Source organism: Pavona decussata, unplaced genomic scaffold (assembly GCF_977016875.1).
Source record: "Pavona decussata unplaced genomic scaffold, jaPavDecu1.1 SCAFFOLD_29, whole genome shotgun sequence".
NCBI lineage: Eukaryota > Metazoa > Cnidaria > Anthozoa > Scleractinia > Agariciidae > Pavona > Pavona decussata.
This window is the reverse complement of record NW_028145452.1, coordinates 337,387-363,524: the sequence shown is the minus strand read 5'-3', so window position 1 is coordinate 363,524 and position 26,138 is coordinate 337,387. Positions and strand designations below refer to the sequence as shown.

The 26,138-nt window shown below is 36.8% G+C and overlaps 2 protein-coding genes across 2 annotated transcripts; one reads left to right on the top strand and one right to left on the bottom strand.

The window, feature by feature from the left end:
- Positions 1–5,736, top strand: LOC146484777 (leishmanolysin-like peptidase). The gene is made up of 2 exons (XM_085104227.1): positions 1–869; positions 1,800–5,736. The coding sequence occupies exons 1-2, from the start codon at positions 12–14 to the stop codon at positions 2,943–2,945; spliced, it is 2,004 nt and encodes a 667-aa protein (XP_084960353.1). The 5' UTR covers positions 1–11; the 3' UTR covers positions 2,946–5,736.
- Positions 5,683–25,884, bottom strand: LOC146484776 (uncharacterized). Its single transcript, XM_085104226.1, has 18 exons — positions 25,534–25,884; positions 24,590–24,768; positions 23,778–23,848; positions 22,996–23,159; positions 22,752–22,870; positions 21,896–22,005; positions 14,108–14,210; positions 13,632–13,718; positions 13,312–13,402; positions 12,277–12,328; positions 11,182–11,291; positions 10,139–10,220; positions 9,155–9,242; positions 8,915–9,015; positions 8,039–8,180; positions 7,116–7,199; positions 6,223–6,332; positions 5,683–5,919 (listed from the first exon to the last, which is right to left on the bottom strand). The coding sequence occupies exons 1-18, from the start codon at positions 25,859–25,861 to the stop codon at positions 5,877–5,879; spliced, it is 2,064 nt and encodes a 687-aa protein (XP_084960352.1). The 5' UTR covers positions 25,862–25,884; the 3' UTR covers positions 5,683–5,876.
- Positions 25,885–26,138: the final 254 nt, after the last annotated feature.

The following is a 26,138-nucleotide window of genomic DNA, read 5'->3' as shown; positions in this document are numbered from 1 at the left end:
TTGCAAACAATATGGCGGCCAGAAATGTGCTCTTTCAATCTGCAATCCTGTTAACTTTAGCCGCCTTTTGCTCTCTATCCAATGATTTCATCCATGAATACGACGAAACGATCCGCCATGTTTCACTGGAGCCATTCCACATCATAAGAAGACGAAATGTGGACCAGCCATTGCGAATTTCGTTAGATTTTCTCGATATCAGCAAGTTAGAGGATCCGAACATCGTAAAAGATATTTTACAGAAGGCACGTGCGTACTTCAGCAAAACTTTAAACGTTCGCAAGACTTTATCAAAGATCCTGCTTCAGAGGAGATGTCTAAATAAGAAGTTTATACTGAAAAATAAGGATGGAACCGGCCCTGGTGATGTTCGGTTTTGCGTAAAGGCTTGCAATATTACAAGATTGTTGTGCGGGCCGATCGAGATACCTGAACATGATTTGGATCAGTGCCGAGTATGCGACGAAAATGGACAAAACTGTCGTAACGATACAAGCCAGGGATCTACTGCGGGTGAAGGGCACGAAAGCACGGATTATATACTTTACGTTTCTGCAGTTTCTAATGGCAATTGTAACAATAGCAAAACACTGGCCTATGCTGCCGCTTGCCAACAGGAAAGTGCTCTTGATCGGCCTGTTGTTGGGTTTATAAATATTTGCCCAGAAAAGGTCACTGCAAGTGAACTCAGAACTAGCTACAACGAGGTTCTTGCCACGATAAAGCATGAAATATTTCACGCGCTTGGATTTTCGCCATCATTGTACGCCTTCTTCAGGAGCAAGACTGGTGATCCACTCACTCCCAGACTCGGGAATGGACTCCCCAGTTATAACAGCAGTTTTAAAAATTACCAGTGGAGCCAAGAGGTAATGCTCTGTTGTTTAGAAAGGCAATCCCTTTCTGTGTAGTTGGTGAGATAATCTTGTGTGGGGGCAGGTACCTTTTTCAGAGTGGAGGTGTATTAAAGGGTAGGGATGGATTTCACGAGGTGAAGTATGTAGAAAAGGGTTGGGAAAACTCATTTGGGTATTTCAAAGGACCTCTCAAAACATCTCGAATACACCAACCAAAAATAGGTGCAGTTTTCTACTGTAGATAACTTAAATGTGAAAGGGGATCTAAAACACGATAAAACACGATAGTGTCCATCCAGACCACACTGTTTATCTTCTTCCCAAGGCAGTTACCATTTTTTACATCTATGGTAGGTACATGATAGGGTTATATTTCTGTCAAAAGTAGTGTAAGGGTTTGGACCTTTGCATGGAGCCTCCCTGTACAAACCTTTGTGGAACACCCCTGTCACGTGGAGCAAAAGAGCAAAGCCCCCAACAAACAAGTAAGCTGAGGATGACCTTTTGTCCAGCCTTAGGGGGTGTTTACAGGTGAAAACCCAGTGTGAATTTGATACCGGTATGACATTGTGATTTCATGCCATGTTTACATAAAGGGGGACTTCATGTCAACCGATGTGATTGTGACCCCATATTGGATTGGATGTCGAAGACTGCACATGTGCTGCCAGTTCCAGACTCCCTGGAGAGTGATTTCATGCCAGAACGAGCAGTCGTATGGCGTTTACATGACATCGAAATGAGTTTTCATGAAAAAATTTCGCTCCGGTACAGTTACAGAAAAAGTACCAAAAAATACATGAGAGGGGGCCCCAATTTGAATGCAGTTCACATTCAAGGATTTCATCCACAGACTCAAATGTTATAACCGCCTTGTACTGCAAAATAAACAATACCACAGGAAAACGTGTTTGCTTATTTCATTTATCTCTCTTCTGGCAGACTGTGAAGGTTGTAACTAGACATGATTGGCTGACACGGTCTGGTACAGTACGACACAATGTTCTCCTGATGGTTACACCCAGAGTCAAGGAAGAAGCACAGAAACACTTCAACTGCTCAACATTAGAAGGAGCTGAGCTTGAAAATCAGGGAGGTGGTGGCACAGAGCTTGCACATTGGGAAAAGCGTTTGTTTGGAAATGAAGGTATGGCAGGCATTTTTACACAGAACTCTGTGTTTTCCAGGCTTACTTTAGCTCTAATGGAGGATACTGGTTGGTATCAAGTGAATTACGATAAGGCAGAACCTTTACAGTGGGGCAAGAATTTGGGTTGCTTGTTTGCTAAGAATAGCTGTGGAGCTTGGATGAAAGCAAAGAAAGATGCTGGTGAAAGTATTTCACCTTTCTGTGACACAACTGAGGAGCAATCGGATGGAAAAACCAGCTGTTCAGCTGACAGAACGTCCGTAGCGAAGTGTAACTTAGTTGAATATACAGGAAGCCTTCCTGTAGAGTATCAGAATATATTAAATGGCTCCATTCCTGGGGTTGTCGGAACCGAGGGACAATATGGTGGGAATGTTGCTTTGGCAGATTACTGTCCATTTTATCAAGGTTTTACATGGACTAAAGAAAGCAAAGATATCAGGTCTTCTTCTTGCATATCACATCACAATAATCCAGAACAAGGCAAGAACCATGCTTTGGAAACATATGGCAGTACCTCGACTTGTTTTGAACAGACTGGAAAGTGGACAAGAACTAAATGTGGTGTGCGCTGGACGGCCTCAATCTGGGGAAGTGGTTGCTATAGGTATACATGTGAGCAGGACTCCCTTAAAATTGTAATTGCAGGTTATAAATTCAAATGTTTCCATAAAGGACAGCTCATCAATGTTGCTGTACAGGAAAAAGGTTGGCTGTATAGAGGGGTACTGGTATGCCCTTCCTGCCAAGAAGTGTGCTACAACAGCAGGAATTCTTGTCCCGCAGAAATAAAACCAGCTCCAAAAGATTCTCAACCAGTTCCCAAAATTTCTGCAGTTACGTGCTCTCAATGTTCCATACTCTTAGCAAAGATTTCAGGTCAAGAAATACTATTTTTAATTCTCTACAAATTTGCCATGGATATTATTTCAGGCTAGAGGTTTATTTAAACTGCAATCATAATGATAAAAGATAGGCAGAGACAAAATATTTATAAATTGTAAATGCTTTAATTATTGTTGGAGTTAATTATTAAATCTTTTTTATTTATTTAACCCTATAAAGAATGTTTCTGAGATTATTGTCAACAGGGCGTTCACAAATTTCAAAACTCATTAATAATCCATTAAGCCCATTGACCTATCAAATGGTCGATAAAAAATCATGTGCAGTGGTTTTAACACCCGATGAAACCTCCTCCTTATTAGTATGCGGTTTTTAATATTTTTCTCGTATGCTAATTTCCAATGTTCACAAAAGCATCATTGTTATGAACTCTCTTGACACATACTTTTCCAGGGATGTTTTTGAAGCCGTTCAAAAAAACTCGCAGCACATGTTTTATCCAGTCTAAAACCAGTCGGCTGAACCTCTTGGTTTTAAATCCTGATTAAACACTGCGGCTCGTGTTTTAAACATTACATAACAATGCTCCTTCATTTTGGGGACAGGTTTAGCAGTGCAATTGAAGGGCTCGGGGCAAAAACTAACCTATTTGTATAGCATATTTCAGATTGCTTTTGTTGTTTTAGCTCAGATTCACTGGAGTTCTTGTATGTCAATATTTTATCCGCTGCTTTGCGCTTGGTTTGCAATGAAAATCTATAAATATGGGCAAGATTTCCCTCAGGAAGCGTTGCTCCAGTGTTTTATCCACTGCTTTGCGCTTGGTTTGCAATGAAAAGCTATGAATATGGGCAAGATTTCCCTCAGGAAACGTTGCTCCAGTGTTTTATCCACTGCTTTGCGCTTCGATTGCAATGAAAAGCTATGAATATGGGCAAGATTTCCCTCAGGAAACGTTGCTCCTGTGTTTTATCCACTGCTTTGCGCTTGGTTTGCAATGAAAAGCTATGAATATGGGCAAGATTTCCCTCAGGAAACGTTGCTCCAGTGTTTTATCCACTGCTTTGCGCTTCGTTTGCAATGAAAAGCTATGACTATGGGCAAGATTTCCCTCAGGAAACGTTGCTCCAGCGTTTTATCCACTGCTTTGTGCTTCGTTTGCAATGAAAAGCTATGAATATGGGCAAGATTTCCCTCAGGAAACGTTGCTCCAGTGTTTTATCCACTGCTTTGTGCTTCGTTTGCAATGAAAAGCTATGAATATGGGCAAGATTTCCCTCAGGAAACGTTGCTCCAGCGTTTTATCCACTGCTTTGTGCTTCGTTTGCAATGAAAAGCTATGAATATGGGCAAGATTTCCCTCAGGAAACGTTGCTCCAGTGTTTTATCCACTGCTTTGCACTTCGTTTGCAATGAAAAGCTATGAATATGGGCAAGATTTCCCTCAGGAAACGTTGTTCCAGTGTTTTATCCACTGCTTTGTGCTTCGTTTGCAATGAAAAGCTATGAATATGGGCAAGATTTCCCTCAGGAAACGTTGCTCCAGTGTTTTATCCACTGCTTTGCGCTTGGTTTGCAATGAAAAGCTATGAATATGGGCAAGATTTCCCTCAGGAAACGTTGCTCCAGTGTCTTATCCACTGCTTTGTGCTTCGTTTGCAATGAAAAGCTATGAATATGGGCAAGATTTCCCTCAGGAAACGTTGCTCCAGTGTTTTATCCACTGCTTTGTGCTTCCTTTGCAATGAAAAGCTTTGGTTGTGGGCAAGATTTTAGTTTTTATCACAAAATGAAGCACAAAACATTGATATTGAATAAAACATTGGAGCAATGCTTCCTGAAGGAATTCAGTGCCATGTAAAGGATTCATTACTATAAGAAAAGAAATAAAAATAACATTTACTGTATTATTGACAAAAATAATTTTTGTACATGTATGTATATCTCACAAGAATAACAGTGCCAATCTTCTTGCAGTACAAATAAGCAATCATTACTTAAGGTTACCCTGTACCTTTAGAGGTGTCTTCAGAGGTGTCTCGCATCCAAGTGATGTAGCGCGTCCGGTTTTAAGTGTAAATACCTGAACCCTTATATCAAATTAAAGCTTATAGAACTGGCTATCCAACTAAACCAAGAATTTTGAAACAAAATGAATTGCCGAATTTTTAGTGCTGTTTTTGCGAATAAATTTTTTTCGCTTAGAGGAGCCACTTCACAGAGCTAAAACTCAAAAGGAATTTGTTCGTTTGCCTTCAAATTTGGACAGTAGCTAGTTTAACATATAAACAACTAAAACATGTCTGCGAATTTTTTCTTTTGAAATATTTTTTCTCCGAGAGCGATTTTTGTATGATTACTCCACATTTTTTTCATCCTATTTCGAAAATGCTCTATAACTTTTCACTGCGATTGAATATGGCAAAATGCAGACATGTTTTTTTTAGCGCTTTGGGTCCAGAAACTGAGGAGCAAATTAAATTAGCAAAAAACAAAATTCACCTTGACTTGTAGCTTTGAAAACGTGATTCGGACGCTCGCAAACAGAGGTCGTGAAAAATTCGACAATTCATTTTATTTCAAAATTCTTGGTATGGTTTGATAGTCAGCTCTATAAGCTTTAATTTGATATAGGGGTTTAGGTATCTAGAGTTTAAACTGGACGCGCTACATCGCTTAAACGCGAGACACCTCTGAAGGTATCGGGTAACCTTAAATTGGTTACTTTTATTTATAAATGAAATGGTAAATGAGTTTTAGCAAGATGCCAATTGTGGCTGTTTCAAAGTGTATTTTTGACTCCAGTAAAAAGTAAGACAATAAACATCATTTGGAAAAATTAAGATGTACTTCCAAAATTAATAAATTTGTACATATGTCACAGTCAAGTATAATGCCAATCTTCCAAATGTATTGTTAAATCAATAAATTATTAACAGTAATTATATGGTTTTAAAAAACTGGAGACTTCAGTTGATCAACTGATGTTGATGTTGATGTTAATGATGATGGCGAGGCTGTGTTCACATGGGTCCAAGAGGCCTTTGATCTAACAGATCAAGAAAACTAAAACACAAGACAAAATAAAAAACACTGACATGAGCTTAACAGTTAACAAACTTTTATAAATTGCCCTTGGAGATAAGCTGCTTCAGATAGGAATCAAGTCCTTTTCATCCTATTTACCTCTTCCTCAGAAACATCAATAAATCGGTAAGTGACAATTTTAGGGGTTAAAGGGTTCAATAGGCCAAAGACACTACTTTTTTATAGCATCATTCATAGTCTACTGCACAGAAATGCTTGTAGCAAGCAGTCACATGAGCTCAAAAATCTTCACTGCTTAACTAAAAGGATTGCATCATTTACCTTGGATTGTGCATTTCTATTCTTCCTCGCAAAATTGATGGCCCCAGTAATGTGCTGAACTGGGAAAGGCATTCAGAAGCTGCTGTTGATGTCAGTGCGTTATCACTTTTCTGCAAGAAAGAAAACAGATAACCTCTGAGAAACAATAAAATCTTTATATGCATGTAATTTAGGAAAAGATATAGAGGATATTATATGGCAGTGCAAAGATATGAATTTTATTTTTGAGTGGTAAAAACAATAATATATGAACAAGCACAGCAATTGATTAAAACATTGTTTTTAACACCAGAAAATAGAATTTTATTTTTGAGTGGTAAAAACAATATTATACGAACAAGCACAGCAATTGATTAAAACATTGTTTTTAACACCAGAAAATAAAATTCATATCTTGCAGTTACCGTGCAATTTTCTTTTTGTTATACAGACAATCTTTCAGTCGCCACTGTTTACATAAAAAACAGTGAAAAAGCAGGAAATTACATCATCAATATCTTCACTAGTGAGGATATGGAAAATGTGCCACTCGAGTCCTGGACGTAGTTTTGCATGAATTTTATGAGTGGTGTATTTTCCAATAAAACACTTGTGCCAATGCGAGACATTGCTGGCTAGTGGTAGTTTATTAATATTAGTCATACTTCACTGAATTACTGTTGCTATCAGTTACATGTAGGCCAAAACAAAAATATGGCTGTGTATCTAATATGCCTTGAGTGCTATAAATCAAATCTTGACAATATTATCAATGTAAAATGCTGTTATAGAATAAAGTGATGTCTAAATATAGAATGGAAAAGTCCAAGCTTTGCAGTCACTCTGGACTTTGTGTAATCCCAATTACAGAAAGGGCCAAGTTTACATTATAAATCACCATGGTTTCAACTTACCAAGCTGTAGAATATCGTGTCAATAAACAGCTCAAAGTATCTTTTAAACTGATTCTTTCCAATCCCTTTGGCTATGACTGGCAACTAGTAAATGAAACACACAACAACAACAACAACAAAATTTTCAGAGCTGAGCAATAACAAGGTGCAAGTGTTCATTACTGAAGGGTACATCTCCTGATAAGCAAGAGAAACTGTAATCAGTCCTGTTACTTTGATCATTTCTAGCTACCACTAGATCTCTGATCCTTGTCTGGGATGTCTGGGCATTCCTAATCTTAATGCTGTAAATTGAAAGTGCGTTTTGGGGTAACTGAGAAGTCGCAAATTTCGCATGTCAATGCCACCATCTTGAATAAGAGATACAGAGGTATGCTGACATATCCAAGCAGCTATTGCTGTACAAGAAGCTGTTATGGTGGCTGAACACAAAATTAAATGACTTGTGTGAGAGTTTTCCTGTTTGAAAAAAAAAAAAAAAAAAACCCAACATGTGGGAGACATTGAAGAACAGCTCCCCTATAAAACCTAATATTAGCCGACTGTCAGTAAACAGTCGGTTGACAAGTGGCCGCCAAATGACCAAGAAACAGCCGACAGTCAGCCAACAGTTTACACTTTAAGTTTATCCTAAAATAGAGTGTCAATAGGACAGTTATCACTCAGTAACCTTGTCAGTAAATCTGTCGGTAAATTGTTGGCCAACAGTTGTCCGACAGATTTTTTTTTTGGTGGGTGGAGGAGGGATGGGGGGGGGGGGGGGGGTAAGTTATTCTTCCATTTTACCAACAGTTGAGTTACAGGCTTCTGTTGATGTCTCCATTTCTACTGGATGGGCAAGACATGACTTTCTAGCATGCCGCTGTCTTGAGCCGGAATTCAAATACATGGTAACATTGGGGCAGCTGGTGAGAATTGTTTACCTGCGTACAAACAGTTTCCATAAGATGAAGATGCTGTGTGTAATGCTTGTAGTGCGCAGCATGTGCAACAAGAGGAATCATACTAATCACTTCTTTATGGGCCTTGGAGTTTGCTGACAGCTCTGCAACTAAGTCCACACAGCTGGAGACAGGAAACAAAACACATATCATTATGATAGTCACAAACAACTTACTAAATGTATGAGTATTCTCAATGGCTATTTATCCATATTCAGATTTACAGGTCTATTGTTTCTCAAAATGAAAAAAAAAAAAAAAAAAAAAAAAGAAAGAGCAAAAGAGGATGATAAATGACAGGCAGTAATGGCCAAAATTTCAGCTGTCTGCTCCAAACTGCCTTTTTATATGCAATAAGTAACCTGGTTTTATATTTAATTTATATTTAAAAATCTAGTATGCAGTTTAATTCATAAGTGAAGTTCTATAGTCTAACATTATGCAAATAATTTGTTGTTCATTTTTCTTTCAAGCAACATTGCAGTTAGTGGTTGCACATTGTAGAAGGATGGCACAATATAAAGTGGGAGTTGCAAGATTTTGTGTGTGATACGTAACATTTTAAAACCTTCTTTATTTATAACATTAGCTGCATATGAGCATCAAGTAGACTGTTTTTTTACTGATGCCTTTGAAAAGTAAATTTAGTCTAGAGTTTGAATTCTGGTTTAAAAACAATTTAAATTTTGTAAATCCGTATAGCACATGTAGCTAAGTTAAGTAACAGTAAATTTAAACATTTTATTTTCTCGTTTGTTGCTGATTTTTTGTCGCTTACATATACTTGGTGAAGCCACACAAGCACACTGTAGCGTACCCATTTTTTAGTCCAGAATACTAATGTACTGTTGTACTCACCCATCAGCTCTTTCCCATGGTTCAGCTGGTCGTCTAAACAAATGATCTGCACACCCGCCTCCTCTTCTCATTTTAGGGGCAAGGGAACCACACGAGTACATCTGATTGGACAATAAAAAATAGCAACAAACAATGAGTTCTTTGTCAACATCAGCAAGAGTATCTGAAAATTCTATACATGTAGATGGGAAAATGGATAGGTGAATGGATGAATATGAATGTGTAGTAAAATATCAAGACCTGTCTATCTGTGTGTAGTTCCATGTCATTGTCTCGTAGTCTTTTTATTACTCCAAAGGTTGCAGGACCCTTCTCCATTCCAGCATACCTGTCAGAAATAACAGCAAACTGAGTCGGATGTCGCCCAAAATGGGAGATGTTCCAGGTAATAAATTTAAGTGGCTGTTGGTAAATGTTTGACTGCCATTTTTAAAAATCAAGCAAGTAAATGTATCACCAAATTTACAGATTGAACTGAACAATGATACTAAGAGTTCACTGTTTGAGGATATCACACTTGGATTGGATGGGTTCAGGTTAAGGATAATGGTAAATAGTGTTTCAAAGAATGTGCAGTTTGACCAAATTTAAGCCAGATTTCAGAGATCTCGTAGAGTTCATTATTTTATGGAGCTGTCTGGGAGTCTAATTGACTTCTTTTGAATGTCTCAATGTGTCCAAAAATCTTGAATTTACAATCTGATACCTCTTCTTTTTCATGCATTGTGTCACTCAATGAATAATTTACATCATTCTCAATTTATTTACCAACTGTTGGTCGACTGTTGGCCACTGACCAACAGTGGGCGGAGGTAAGCTGTTCTTCACTTTTACCATATACATGTGCCATGATCACATTTATTTCTTTGCACATATGCCTCACATCAACGTTCAATTCCTAGCAGCATGCAGAACGTTTTATTGTCACCAGAACCTAGTTTAATGGCTTAGCTCCCATGAGCCTTGAACCCGTAGCTCAGTGGTAGAACATACAAATCAGTAATCATAGGCTATGAGTTAAGTGGTAGAGCATCAAAACTAGGTAAATCTCTGAGGTAAATCGGGTGTGCACAACTTTCAAATTTAGCGGGCTGTACAGTGAAATACAGCCTGCAAAATTGACCAATCACACTGCACATACTGAGAGACATAATAATACATCATTCTCCTCTTTCACGCTAAAATAATGACATCATGAAACTAAAATAATAATAAGTAAGCTACTTTTCTGTGGTAGCCTCTTGCTTCTCAACTCCTTGCAGGCCTTCTGTTGCTTTTGCAATTACCATACTCAAAGCACTCTCACCTAAAAACACAAGAAAATAGAGAGATTTAGAATTATATGTTTACAGCAGATGGCAGAAATGACCACGTAACCATATTCATCCTACATTTGGCACTAGCTGAGCTGACACCAATTCAGACAAATAAATATTTGAGGATTATCTGTGAATCTCTGATGGTGCTTAAAGGGGAAGTATCATGGGGTTTTTGATATCTTAAATTGTTAAAAATGATGAAAAAAGACCTTCAATCACCTGCCAAATAATTCTAGAATGACGAGAGGAACGAAATTAACTCAATTCTTGAAAGAAACAACTTGTGATCTGTTCTAGCGCATTTTGGAAACAAAAATGCGAGAACTTGAAAAACATTAGCCTAATATTTTTCAAGTTTCAATCCAAACCGGCCTACTCTGTCTTTGGCCAGAGGCACTAATCGACAGTTTTATTGCACTGGGGAGATAATTGTTAACAAGCTTGACAAATTATTTCGTTGTTTCTGCTGACAGTCAAACATTTTTGGGTTTTGAAATGACAGCAAATTTTCGTGATACTTCCCCTTTAATGACAAACTATTTTTGTTCTGGTTGGTTATGTAAGCCAGAACTAGCTCTGCACATATCAGGCATAACTATTCAACGCGGAATGAAGATGATCTATGATTAACCACAACACTAAATACAGTTAAATACAGCTTAACTGCACTACTGTTTTATATTTATTGGTGGATTGATTCTAGAAACTTATTCTGCCTAACTGTTATTATAATTATTTTCAACTCTGTTTTCTGTTTTAGAAACCACAGACTCAAACATCATCTGACAGTGGAGAGTATTTAAATTCAAACAACCATCTCAATTGGTATCCTTTTTCTGCATGCATTATGCACCAACATCTTGAACACCACACTACAGAGCAAACAGCTAAATTTCAGTAAGCAATATTTATTTACTGTATTTCAAGCACCCAAACACTTCTACATACCATAAGCTTTAACAACATTTCCAAGAGACATGGCAGCACCTTGTCTGACTGAAGGAATGCTGTCTGCGAGATTCTCATAAAACAGTGGATATAATTCATCCATGCTGGGACTAGGGGCAATAATAGTATATCAGAACAGGTATGTGAGTCTTAGTGGCTTGTTTTTTTTTACTGTTTATGAGAAAAGTCACAACCAATTATTCTAATCAAGCTTGGGAGAGGGCCACAATTATTATTAATAGTAACCAGGGCCCCATTTTTCAACAGCCAAATGAATTAAATTACTGGTAAGATTAACTAAAGATTAAAAGTTAACTGAGGTCAATTGGCCTGTCAAAAGTGTTTTTCAAGGCTTATTTTAAGCTATTGAATGTATTAAAGAAAAGTCAAAGTCAAAACTGAGGGGCAAAAAAAAATCTTCTTGAAGAATCTTTTATTGATTAGTAGTCAAACTTGAATCTTAGTTCACATTAATCCAGGATAAGCTTAATTGGGCTTTGAACAACTGGGCCCAGTAATTCTTAATTCTTCTTAAAATTAATATAATATTACAAATGATAACTCAGCTCCCTTCCCCCTTCCCCCATCAGTGTTGATCGATCGCTGAAAAAAGGCTGGGTCATCATCCAGATATGAAACATACAGGCAACGAGGAAAACATTTTAATACCTATGAAGCTATGCACAATCAATAAATATCATATGACACACAATAATTGTGAGACAAACATCATTTTGAAATAACATTTCAAACCAGTATGAGTAACACCTTTCATGACAAAAACATGATTTTGTGAATTACTACTAAATAAATTGATTTATGAAGAAGATAATTATTATTGTCATGTGGCCTTTATGAGGAGTTTTACATTTGAAATAGAAGATTATAGAGAGGTCAAAAGAAGATGTGAGGGCCACTGGGTTATCAGTTTCCTTACTGTCATGTGCTACCCTCTTATAATAAAGTCCATTGATTGATTGATTGATTGATTGATTGATTGATTGATTGAAGTTAGATATGACAAAGGAGGATTAAGAGGGAGATTAATAAATTTATATTACTCCAAGTAATCATAAAAAATTCACTTTATATTACCTGCACTCTTGAGGAAAACAGAGAACAAAATTTCCACATGCCACACAGGCAGCTATGAAAACAAAACAGCTGAATTAGTGAAACCCTACAACACTGAGATGTCTTAAAAGAGATCAACAAGAAGCTAAAAGCGAACAAACAGCATGATTGTACATCTAACTTTCTCTTTTGCCATAGGATGTTCCTTAATCATTTGGTTTAAAGAAATTGAACCCTTTTCTGCAGATAGGAGCTTTGACAAGCTGTGTACAGGTTTTTGTTTAGTTAATGACTAAAGGTATTAAATCATGATAGGTTTATTGTAACTGTAAGTGAATACAGGGTGAGCTGGACAAACTAATTTAATAATAACACCAAATCAGACAGTGGATGAATAAATAAAATGATTACAAGTTCTAACAGTGACTCTTCTCATGATTTATTGGTTTTGAGTTTGTGGCGGAGTGATATCATGACCAATCACAGGACAATCAACATGTTTGCTTTATGTCAAATTAAAGGGTTCACACATTCATGATATTTAGCTAACAGCAATCAAGTAAAGAATGCTTAATAATGGTACTAGGACTGAGTGGGGTCCGATTCTGTTTATATTCATATTTTCAAGTGATTAATTAATAATAAATTTATTGAAAATTAGAGGATTGTGTAATGTGAGTGTGATTTGCTTAATCACTCGTATGATATTGCAGATCGAATCGGATGATAGAACTCCTCTGACCAATAGCCATGACAATTTCTGAGAACAATGGATCTGACAAAAATACAGTTGCACATGATCTGAGGGAAGGAAGAAATCCTCCATTTTGACAAAGAAAAGCTGGTAAGTTACTCTTGTTATAGAAACTGTAATTTAAATTGTGATTGATGGATTTAGCACAGAGTTTTCAATGCGATTGGTTCATAAAACTGTTCGATTACACTACCCGATTACAGTCAACTGCCTGATTACAGCTTTGCAGGATAATTAGCAAAAATGGAGCAGTTTTGAGCCAATCATTTTAAAGGAAATTATACACTCAGGTAATCACTCACCATCTCTAACAGGCCAGCTATCGTCTTTGAAGCAACAAACCAAAGAATGCAAAAGATCTGAAACATGTGGCCTCAAACTGTCTGGGTTAACCTAAAACAAATAAATGGAAAATTTTTAAGTTGGATAATAATTGTGTAAAGGAGTGTAGTATCACTGTACACTTTTACAACAATATTTGTCGCATTCTTTGTAGTTTGATTTGCCCTGTCAGCTCATCAAAATACAGTACAACTTGAACAAATAATTAAACAGCAAACACCAAAACATCTAATAAGATATATTTACTTCAAAACACAAAACAATAATAAATTATATAAACCTTGGTTCCAAGTTCTGCTATACAGGCACAAGCTGCCTCTCTGACGGCATGGTTGTCAGCCTTTGTCTGACTTATGTAAAATTCCACCTGACCAAAAACAAATGACAATGTTTTAAACAAGTCATATTTTCTTGCTGTTGAAGTAAATCAGATTTGAACAAGAAAAGATCCACGGATACTTTAATAAAACATTGTGTTACAACAAGCTTCATAGTTATTTTTCTTATAGTTTATGGTTAGTACAAATTTATTATTAGCGGAGTTCCTACTTATATTATGTAATCTACTTAATATATCTTTTTCCCTCTTCTTATTGTAAACTGTGAGATGGTAAAATTTACACCATTGCTATTGTAAATTTTTGTAATGCAGTTTAATGTAAAAACAATAACAAAGATGCATAAATTAAAAAAGGAAAAAAAAAAAAGAAAAAGAAAACGAAAAAAAAAAAAAATTAAGTCAAATCCTGTACTCACTGTTTCGGTCATGTACTTTTCCACCAAGTGTTTCCCTTCTGTTCCAACAACCATTTTCCAACTCTGCTGTGAGTAAATTCTCACCCCTTCTGCCACGTAATATCTTAAGGGACAAGAAGCAATTCAAACATTTTCTGTCAGTAAATCATATTGTATGGTTCCAGAAATTCCATTCTCCCCTCATGGAAAGTTTTTGTGGCTACTGCCTTCTGGGAAGATCAGTAGCTACTATGTCATGCGTAAGTCCGTAAATTGGAAGCTTTCGGAATAATTTGCAGAATTTACCCGAAGTTAGGTCAAGTTCACCACGACAGGTTGACAAGATCTCAGTCGGCTTTATTGGTACGGAAAATCCTTGTCCTCAATTCAAAATGGCTGCTGTGTCTTTCATGCGTGGATTTTCAAGGTGACAATTTTTGGTTCTTGGAAGGAAAGCACAGGTTTTCAATACTGTAAATCAAAAGAACAACTTCTAAGGAACACTCGGCTGGTTAAAAAGAGGAAATCAGTGATTTCATAGCGAAGAAATTCCTGTTCGAGATTTTATGGCAAGGAGAAACTTGTGCGATTGTAAACACACATGAGCTGTAGACGTTCTCGGAAATTTTTGTGGCTCCTGGGAATCCACTTTACAAAATACTACAGGTTTGAATGTGATTAAAAGAGTCGAGAAATTGTGCTTTAGTGACTCGCAGTTCTCTTGGATCGGTCGACTTCATTTGAGGCAAAACTTGAATGAATTTGCTTTTCAAGCATGAACACAGGTCTGTCTGAATAAATTTTTCAATTAAGAAAGCTTATTGTCTGTTTATCTGTGTCTTGATTCACAGAATTTCTTCACCATGCGATCTAATGAAAACCATGGGAGAGCCAAACCATATCTATTACTGTCCCCTATGTATTTTTAAAGTGTAAACAAACCGAAATCCTCCAGCGCATACCAAATTCGCCCATGTGACAACACGATCAAATTAAGCTGCACAATTTTGGCACTGACTAGAGCTGTTCATTCACCCCTCTGAATTTTATACAACAGTGCTTTTATAATGCAATATTCTACAAAAATAAAGCAGTAGCCACATGCAGTCACAGACTGCCTTTTATGTACTAAAACCAGGAACACAGGAACAGCGGAACACCAAATTTGACGGTGTTGGTTTGTTTTCCCATTACAGACCATGAAAAAAAAAAAAATGTCAATAGTAATTTGTTTACCCACGTATAACGAAAGAGCTTAGAGCTCGTTTCGTTATAAAGTGTATGTGTATGAGATCGAATTAGAAGTGTTGGTTTTAGGGCTAGGGAGGAAATCCGGAGAACCCGGAGAAGAACAATCCTTACAAAGATAAAAATAGAGGCTATACTGTCACCAGACGCACTGAAATGAGCCATGCCGAGCCTAAACTAAATGCCACAAATGGCATAAGAACGACAGTCGCTAAACAGAAACAACAAGAGGTCAAAATGACCTTTGAGATCAAAATACAAAACATGCGACAGTTAAGCACATGGCTTTGTTCAGTGTCTATCACTCAAATCCTCTAAATCATAAATGGCATTTAATAAGACAATCCAGTGCCAAATTCGGTGTTCCGGTGTTCTGGTGTTCCTGGTTTTAGTACATGCCTGATACTTCCCCTTTAAATAAGCCCATTCCTAAAATAATTTACCAGCTTTTCTTAAACAAATACTAACTTGAGAAACGAAAACAGTAGAGACAAATGCTTCCTTGATTTTTTTCAGTAAATTCATTAACATTGGCAGTAACAGTAACACCTACAAGTACAACTTCTTTACCAGAACCTTAAAAGAATGGAACATGCTACCTTCTTTTTATTAGATCAGCCATCTGTGGACGATTTCAAATCTGCTATGACGAACTATTTTAGTCTCTCCCACTGATCTTGTATATTTATTATTATTTTAATATTTATTTACTTAAATTTCTTTTTGTAACATGATAGCACCGCCTTTTTCTTGTATTTTTAATCTTTCACATGCACATTCCCAGTGATGGAAAACCTTTGTGAATTATAATATAAATAAATAAATTCAGTTTTCCATAACACACTCTGTACAACTCAACCCAAACTAATGTTTATTCTCTATCAGTCTTTTTAAATTCAAGATAGCTTCCCATCGAAATAATCCTCACACTCTTGATAGTTTTTGTTTCTAGCAGTGTGATGTAACCCTACCCACATTCTATTCACATCAAAGCTAAAAACATGTTTAGAAGCTATTTAATAAAATATAGTTTTATTTAAGTGATTTGCTTGAAAGCTGCTATTTTACTTCAAATTCAGCATAAGGAATGTTCAATCTAGGCATGGACATAGTGTAGAATTCCGTCAATGATTTTCACTTCCTTGAACTCAGCACACAAGATTGTAAACACAAGTCACTGCCAGTGACCTAATTAGTATATAACTTGGTTGACCCAAAGCATTCCAGTACATATTTAATAAAAGCTGGTTAACGTAGGCTTGATTTCTGTTCATATCCTGAACAGCGGCTGGTATAGGCTCACGGTTGACCCAAAGCATTTCAGAACATATAAGGTTATGATTTATAAGTTGGTTGACCCAAAGCATTACAGTACACAAATTTATATGAGGTTATATTAAGGTTATATAAGCTGGTTGATCCAAAGAATTTCAGAACATATACGGTAATAAAATAATATGGGTACGTTGACCAAAAGTGTCCAGTATGTATAAATATAAGCTGATTGATGAGAAGGGTTCCAGTACACGCATATAAGGTTAGGTTTTGTGATTCTGAAAAGATGAGATCATCTATGTTGCAACTACTTGTTTTTGGCACTACGCTGTTCTCACAAACACTCGTAGTGAACAGTGTTATGTACTCCAGTACTTTATTCTCTACACTCCAAAAGTCTTGCCTTATTTACTCCACCAATAGCCTTACCCTAAAATTGGGCTATCTAATGAGAACAATTTTCTCAAAATTTTCTGCCTTCAACTATAACATTATTTCAGCCAAAATAGCAAAAAATTACTAAGTAAACTTTAATACAACTCAACAGAATGGAGTTCTCCTTACTGGATAATAAGGGGGATAGGGAAGGAGTGTAATAAATAACCCTTTGACTAATTTGTTGATTGTAATAATATTTATTTAATTCTTATAAATCTGATCAAGTTCATGACATTTTCCATGGTGCTCTAAAACAGCAAATACAATAATATCATCCTGCTTGCATATTTACAAGTTTTACTGACTTGTTGAGGAATTTTTTTTTCTTTCAGTTTCATCCAGATAAGCAATATTATTATTAGCTTATTCTATCTTGGACTGACCAAAAGCCTCAACTACATATAAAGACAAATTTACCCCTGAAGTCAGAGGCCAGCCTAGCTGTCTACTTTCACCATGCCTGCAGCATTGTGGTTCTTCTTGTTGACATGGGTATGACAGCAACTTGGAAAAAAACACACACACAGCGCATACGGTACCAGTAACTACTTGTCATATTGATATGATATCAAATGAATGCTTAATATCGAAAAAATTTGCTGGCAGTTCTGCTCCTCTCCTTTTCCATTTTTAAATTTGCTCATCATGTACAAATTATGTAAACCTTAGTTTAAGATCCTGGCCCATTCTTCTGGACAAGGCATCTTCTGTATCTGTGAAAAATGCCTCGATGCTTCCCTAATATAGTAACCCTAATAATACAGATACCAATATTTAAAGGTACAGGAAGTGTTGTTGACAGACCTAAACTTAAGCTGAGTAAAAATTTACTATAAAAGGGCGGAATTTTACTGAGGTGATCATTCTAAGCTGACATTCTAAGCTTACATCCTTGCCTGAGTTTCATTTGTCAATGCTTTTTTTCTTTGTGTCATTTGAATTGATTGTACTGCGTCGTTGATGTACTCATAATTTTGTATTCTAGTTCAACCTCTCTCCCTCGAGGTTCCTGTTAAGTGTCTGGCTCTGCTTTCAGGAGGGTTCAGGTTTCCAGCAGACACCATATCCTCTTTACATTATCGATCAAAGAACTATTCTTGGAACTTGCTACAATTTTCATGCTTCACTGCCTTTGCAGTTTTGAGTGTCTCTGTTGGGTTCTGCCTGATTCTGTTCATTCGTTGGGAAAACGCAGTTGTTACTCAAAAATCGAAACTGCTCCAAAACGAACTGGAAGGATCTAAACATGGCAAGTTTGTCGATGTCCGATCCAATCGCTAAAATAGCAGGTATCCTCCTTACGTTAAAAGGAAAGTCTTTACCACCAGAGATTGATGGTCAAATCCGATCTATTGAGCAAATCTTTGCAGTAATACAAGAAGCCTTTAAGATGAAGGACAAGGAAATCGATGGTCTCCAAGATGAAGTTGACAAGCTGAAAGCCAAGAATACAACGGACGGTGCATACGAATCTCCTATATTATGTGTTCCTTTGGAGTCAAAGAGCTCAAAAATAAAGGAACTCGAGAAACAAGGCACTAAACTGGAAGCTGAGAAGGAAATATTAAAGGAAGAGATAAAAGCTCTCAACGCTCAAGTCATGGATTTGAAGGAAAAGTTAGAATACGTAACGGCAAATAACAAGTCCCTCAAATCTGATGTTGTGGAGTTGAAGGCAAATATTAAGTCCCTCAAATCTGATGTTGTGGAGTTGAAGGCAAATACCAAGACCCTCAAATCTGATGTCGTGGAGTTGAAGACAAATAACAAGTCCCTCAAATCTGATGTCGAAGGGAAGATCATGTGTTTTGAAGATCAGTTAGAAGAAGTACAGGAACAAAACAACACACTCGGGGAGAATTTACGCGGCTTAAAGACAGATAACACTACAATGCAGGAGAGCATGCAGAAACTGGAGATAAATTAAACACTACACTGCAGACAGATAACAAGTCGCTTAAAAAGGAAGTCGAAGATTTTGAAAAGAAGACTCATGGGACTGATGATGACTTGATTTTGGTTGAGTTGTGCCATAGTGTGCAATCTCTGATTTTTAAGCAGGTATTTCCGCCAGATTTCTATGATGACACAGAGAGTTACAAGATTGAATACATTTATGATAGAGCATATTTTCGGCTAGTGTTTAAAAGTGATGCGCAAAAAATCAGCGCGGCAAATCAAGCCTGGAGAAAACTTCAGAACAGACTGAAATGGCAGGAAGGTGATGTTAAAGAAATGATTACAGCAATGAGGGTGATCCAGCAAGGAAGAAATGTGGTTGCTCATCCAGACCCAACTGAAGACATTCTCACAGAGTGTACACAACGTATGGAAGATGCTGGTAAACTGAAGGGCGCCCGCTCAGCTGATGTGGTCATGCGGTTAATCAATGTTTGGAAACAACTGAAGATGATGGCCTAAGAACTATCCTCCTTTCTTTTGAGTTGAGAGCTTTAAAATTATGTGTTTTCTAGAAACTTCTAGATAGTTCTAGCAAAGACTAAAAATGTTACTTTCGGAAAACCGTTACTTAAAGGGGAAGTATCACGAAAATTTGATGTCATTTTAAACCCAAAAATGTTTGTTTGACAGCAGAAACAAAAAATAATTGTCAAGTTTTGTTATAAATTATCTACCCAGTGCAAAAAGCTGTCGATTCTAAAGTGCCTCTGGCCAAAAACAGAGTAGGCCGGTATGAATTGAAACTTGAAAAGTGTTAATTAGGCTAATGTTTTTCAAGTTTTTGAATATTTGTTTCAAAAATGCACTAGACCAGAGTACGAGTTGTTCCCTTTATTGAATTGAGGTGATTTCTCTCCCATCTTTGTTCTAGAATAATCATTATTTTGCAGCAAAGTGAAGGTATTATTCCACCATTTTTAACAAAAGAGGTCAAAAACCCCATGTTACTTCCCCTTTAAGTAAGCCGATTCCTATGATAAATTACCAGCTTTTCTTAAGCAAATATTAACTTGAGAAACGAAAACAGTACAGTAGGGGAGTCAGGGAAGTTACATAAATACCCTGCCTCTCTGTTTAATTGAATTGTATTACCTGTGAATAATCAGTGTTTACCGTGGTGGCACTATGTTTTATGGGACCAAGTGTTACATGTGGTAAAATTTTTCTGAGATTGACCTAGAGATTTTGATGCTTAAATCATGTCGTAAAACTTGTGTATGAAATACAAACTTTTCTGTAGGGCTGGTCATTAATAGCCTGATTGAAATATTACAGAAGATAGAATTAAGCTAATGTTACAAACAGTTTAAAGTTAAGGTGTTGGTAGGTTGTGCGCCAACCAATTTAAACCTTGAACATCTGTGTGGTTTTAAAAAAATCAAATGCCGAGGGGTTTTCTGTAGGGAGATATTGAAGATCAATTATTGCTCAGTGCATTAACAGTAGGGTTGGTGCATTGTCAGAATAAGCTGTCGATTAAGATGTGACAGCCTAAAATATGAAATGTAGTGTGGTATCTTGTATTTCCGAAAAAGGCCAACATTAATAAGTGGCTTAATGTTACAATACAAAGTGCTAAAGATTGTTATAGATATGCCATTAGTAGAGGCTTAAAATGTCCCTGAAGGCACACTAGTTTTGTATAAATAAGCCTAAAACATTAGGTGTGGTAGATTGTATTTTTTTTTGGAAATATGCCAATAATGTTTCTTTAGGCATTACAAGAAGTTGTCAAAACAGGCTAATGTTAACAGCCTAAATCTTTACAGTAGGTATTTTAGGTAGCAAAAGAAACCAATATTTAGCCTAAATAAATTATTGAATACTGTCAAATGAATGTAAGCTGGCTATTAACAGCTTAAAATGCTATGCTGGGTATTGCAGATTGTTTATCTATTCTAATGTAAATTAAATTAATGTTGAGTAGATGGGCAAAATGACATGAATTTTTCAGAAGGTATTGTATTTCAAAATGAAACCAATATTTAGCCTAAGCTCTTGTAGATAATTTGTCAATATAAGCTGGTGGTAGACAGCCTAAAATATGTGTTAATTAAGCTGTGGCTTATTCTGTACTTACATTCAGTTGAGGCGCAAATCAGTTTCTGCTTCCTCTCGACTACTTTTTTTTTTTCCGGTGTTAATTTTTCCGGTTGACTGACTTTTTGCATCAGACATATTTTTTAGAAACTCGACTCAATTTTTAGACTTTGAACTAAATTTTTTCTTAAATTGTGGACCATTATTATTTTTTTTAAGTAAAATTTTCAATTCATCGACCTCATTTTTTTAATCTCACTGTTTATTTCTCCAAGTAGGTCAATTCTATTTGTCGGAGGATTTTTGTCCACAACAAAACGCCATACCACCCCGGGAAAATTCAGTTTAGCTTCTAAATTTTTTTTTTAAAATTTAATTTCTTTTGCTTCTAAGATTTTGACTTTTAACACCCCCCTCTCCCTTGGAATTTCTGATGAGCTTCCATGATGTGGTGATGCAAATTTTCTGGAACTGCACATTTATCAACCAAACTTTGTCTGGTACCTTGCATCACTGGTAAATAAATTAAATTTTATTTATTTATTCCTCAGGTCAATTTTGCACTGCAAAGCCTGCTTAACTTCAACTAGATTCCTTTTCCATGCACCTGATTAAGAGATATTGTAATAAATATCTTACTTACCTCGTTTTCTCGGTCTGCATAGACTATAAGTTACAGATCCTTGCTTTTTCCCATTGATTTATGGCCCGCCTGCTTCAAAGCGCTCTGGCCATAAAATCGACGGGGAAAAACTTGGTCTGTAACTAACACTATGGACCTTGAAGTCTATAATTAAGAGATATATATTTCTTCATTTAGACTTGACTGTTCAAAGCTGACCATACCTGTTTAGGCACATGGCAGGTAAGATTTTGGGATAAAACCTCTCTCTTGAGTCACCATCTGGTAAAGTCTGTAAGAATTGCCTTGTGGCCACTGATGCAGCTAGGCGAACCTGAGGAGAGATATGATTATAAGGAAAGAATAATAAATTTGGATCTTGTGCAAAAGAAGTGCTTTGTTGGCTAAAAAAGTCAGAAATATGTTCCAAACTTGCCCAGAATAATTATTAGTAAACACTGCAGATTTTGCGTGTTGAATGTGGATCCACATTATTTTGCTTTTTGTCTAAAGGCTGAATTTTGAAGGATAATTTTGATCACATGAAAGTGCCCCCATGTACATTTATTTATTATAAAGCAGAAGCAAAATTCCTAGAAAATTAGCCTTTGAACAAAAATTTAATACCATAGAATGGCTGAAATACTGTATAATTAGCAAATTCACTTTCAAAATGTGTGGACAACTCCTTAAAAAATTAAAGTTCAGGCCCCAGTTGTTCAAAGGGCGGATAACTTTATCCACTGGATAAGTCACTATCCAGTAGAGCAAAATAATGTACTCCACTTAGTGCTTTAGACAAGTTTTCCACACAATCCCATACTTAAATTTAATATATCCTTTTACCCTATCCACAAATTATAGGGCTATTGAGAAAATCTTGCACACATTTCATCTGCCGGATAGCGACCTATCCAGTGGATAAAGTTATCCGCTCTTTGAACAACTGGGGCCAGCAATTTAAAGCTTTATTTTGCTTCACAGACAGGCTTTTGATGATAAGGACTACATGTACAAACAATTTAGAAATATATAAACTATAATTATTATAGCTACACAAAGACATGCTAAGCATCTTACCTGGCTCCAGTTATCAGACAATCCTTTTTTCAAGTAATCTGCAAATTGTTCACCGTGCTTGAGAATGGCATTGTCCTCCACATGGACTGCCGCTGCCAGTTTGACTGCTGACAAATCGTCTACAACAAATGAAATGAAAAAAATCATACAAATACACAAAATGATTTTTCATCTTTTTTGACAAAGAAAAGGTATTTAATTACTTCAGTTTCAAAACCTAAATAAATGAATAAAAAATAATAACCTTGCTGTCTACCAAGTCGAACCAGTGATCCACAAAGCTGGTATCCAGTTTCTCTAACAAATCTGTTGGTATGGTTCAGGGCCTGGAATATCAGATCCAGAAGATTCTGTGTAATGTGTACATTGAATGCTTTGCCACAGCCTTCTATCACAGACTGAAGACACCTAGAAAAGAGAAAGATACAATATAACATAAAGCATAGCTGTTTTACCCTTCTAAAGACTAATGTAATATGAGTTCAAAAAGACTTATACCACAAGCTAAGGATATGGTCATCATGCCTGGGAGTAAGACTCAGCTGAAAAATAATCACTGGAAAATTACAAAATGTACAAAATGTAAAATGTAAATGTACATGTGTTGCTAAAATTCACCAAAAAGTAACCAAATGAGCTGAAAGGTATGGGTGACAAAAGGTCCCAAACTGTGAAAGATGTTAATGTTAAATGAAAAATTACATGGCTGTATAATTATGGGTGGCAATCTCACAGTAGTTTTAGCTACTGGGGTGGGGGAAGAAGGCTGATATTTCAATTCAGACTAAGAAAGTGGGAAAATAAATGGAATTTGAACCATATTTAGCTACTAATTACATTAAAGCCAAAATGACAAGAACCACATGAAAGAAAGGGGGAGCAAAACATTATTAAGGCTACTAGGACACAAAAGGGATGTTCATGGTCTATCTGTACCATTCTACACTCAAGAAGGTGGTACCACATTGTCACCAAATATGTACTACAATATTAACTTTTTGTTAAGATAAGAGATGTTAGCCGAACCTCATACTTGTCTCCAAGTGCTTCCACCCGGCTGTGTCATGAAATATCTGAGCTGCATCAGCTTTCTTGTGCTAGGAAATAGAAACCAATCATTATTACATTTGAATCTCTGCTAAAAGACACCTCCCGTAGGCGGACACCTCTTGTAAGCAGACACTTGGTCATGTTCTCTGCTACAGGTACATACAAACACTACATCTTTAACCTCCCATAAGCAGATTCCTTTTTCTGGTCCCAAGGGTGTCCGCTTACGGGAAGTTCGACTGTACTCAGCTGTACAGCTGAAACTACAGTCAACTCTCGCCTTGCAGACACCTCCCTGTTATGGACAGCAGTTAAATCCCCGGCAAAAATATATTACACAGACGTTTGATTGAAATAAATTCCCGCTATTACGGACTCTCGCTCTTTAGGATATTAACTTCTAGTCCCGATGGTGTCTGCAATAAAGGGAATTGACTTTATTTTGAATTATTATTACTGACAGTGAATGTCAAAAGAAGATATAGAGAAGAAGATTGGTTAAGTTGTATGATTGAAATTTAACAGATGAAAGACCATCACAACTATGATTGCAATTTTACACAGTTTACACTGAAAATTTCAGGCTTGAATGGGATTCAAACTCATGGCTTCTACCATACTGGGGTGGTGCTCCACTTACTGAGCTATCAAACCAACTGGGAGCTGGTCATTTTGGCAGCTGGCAATAAACAGGAATTTAGCAATTTCTTTTACACACCCAAAACAGGATAATCCACATAGCACTACCCTTTTAAAGGACCTCAGCAAGATCAACAGTATATACTTACAGATTCCTGTGTTGTATCTTTTTCACCACCAGTCAGTTTATGTACAAGGCTTTCAGCCACCTCATCTGGGTCAGGTAACTTCCTCTCCAGATTTTCACTAACATTTTTTAAAATCTCTTCCCGACATGCTACAAAAACGTCTGGTCCTTTTCTTGTGCAGAGAGCACCAAGCACCTCTCCTATTAGTTACAAAATGTAATTTTTAGTGACATGAAACAGTTTTGACCAGTTTTGGGTTTCTTGTGATTGCAAATTTGCAACTGGGACCCGAATGCCATAAAAGCCAGAGTGAGCCTGTCATGAATCATTTGCTTGACTGTTAATTTTTATTAATTTGTCAACAAATAACTACTATCCATCCAGTGGTATTTAATTTAACAATGAACCAGTTATTTGACTTCGAAAGAGAAAAACCAACAAATCACCCCAGAGCTACTAGCTATTTAGAATGGTAGAGTCTCTCCAAAGGCAATGTGCAGTTAAAAAAAAAGCCATATGCACCCCATGGAAGGTCATTGGAAATTCCTAGCAGGAGGGGGTCTTGAAAGTCAAAATTTAAGAAGCAATGTATGAAGCTAAACTGGAATTTCCTACGGGGAGGGGGGGGGGGAAGCCAAAAGAAACCTTCTGTGGAGAGAGTACGAAAATTTTCTGGAACTGCGCAATACTGTTCTGCACTGCTCACAAACAGTGAATAGGATTAATTTTCCCAATACATTTCTACATTTCACTCTCTAGGAATATGTGGGAAATTTCAAGAAACAGAAATATTAAAAAAAAAATTATAAGATATAACATATAAGCCGCAAAAAATCTAATGCCTAACTCTTGTAGATGCTGCCAAGCAGCTAACTATTCATGTAAGCTCTTGTGGTTCAATCCGTTGTGCAATAATTATTATTGCCACAACGGATTAAACCACAAGAGCAAGAAATCAGTTTTACCCGAAGCAATCCTCACTCGAGCTTCATCATCGTGCATTAAACGCAGCGCCTGTTGTCTAAGAACTTCACAAAAGTCATCAGAACCAAGATTGTTTTGAATCAAGGTCTTGGATCCCATCAACCCTCCATGCTTTGCTTCCCAGCCTCGATCGGTTGATTCCACCAGTGCAGTTAAGGAGTTTTGCAACTCTTCAAATTTTTGAACATCAGCGATGATATCCGAAGTGTTTTTTAATTTCTCCTCGAAATCTCGTAGACCCTTGTCCCTGTCTAACTTGACGTGGCTACAAAGAAGGGACAAAATATCATCCATAGTCTTGTCCGCCATCTTGGATGTATGAAATGCATTGTGGGTAGTTTTATCGGCGATCGAACATAAACTGTGGGAAAGGATACCCCACAGAGCCCCCTGAGAATAAAATGTTGTCACATGCTTCCAGGCTTGTTTTATCGACATCGATCATCCACGCCGTCGCGTGACACCATGACTGCAATGAATGAAGAGTCAAGACGCTTTTTACAGAGGAGATTTTCGAGGAAAATGTCAGCTTACTTTGTGGTCACCAATAAACGAAGAGGGGCCACAAAGAGGTTAAAAATGGCGA

Coding starts and splice junctions, on each gene's coding strand:
- LOC146484776 (XM_085104226.1), bottom strand. CDS start 25,861: ATGGCGGACAAGACTATGGATGATATTTTGTCCCTTCTTTGTAGCCAC. Junction 24,769..25,533: donor TCGAGTGAGGATTGCTTCGG/GTAAAACTGATT, acceptor TGTAACTAATAG/GAGAGGTGCTTGGTGCTCTC. Junction 8,181..8,914: donor CCATGGGAAAGAGCTGATGG/GTGAGTACAACA, acceptor TCCTGTCTCCAG/CTGTGTGGACTTAGTTGCAG.
- LOC146484777 (XM_085104227.1), top strand. CDS start 12: ATGGCGGCCAGAAATGTGCTCTTTCAATCTGCAATCCTGTTAACTTTA. Junction 870..1,799: donor ATTACCAGTGGAGCCAAGAG/GTAATGCTCTGT, acceptor CTCTTCTGGCAG/ACTGTGAAGGTTGTAACTAG.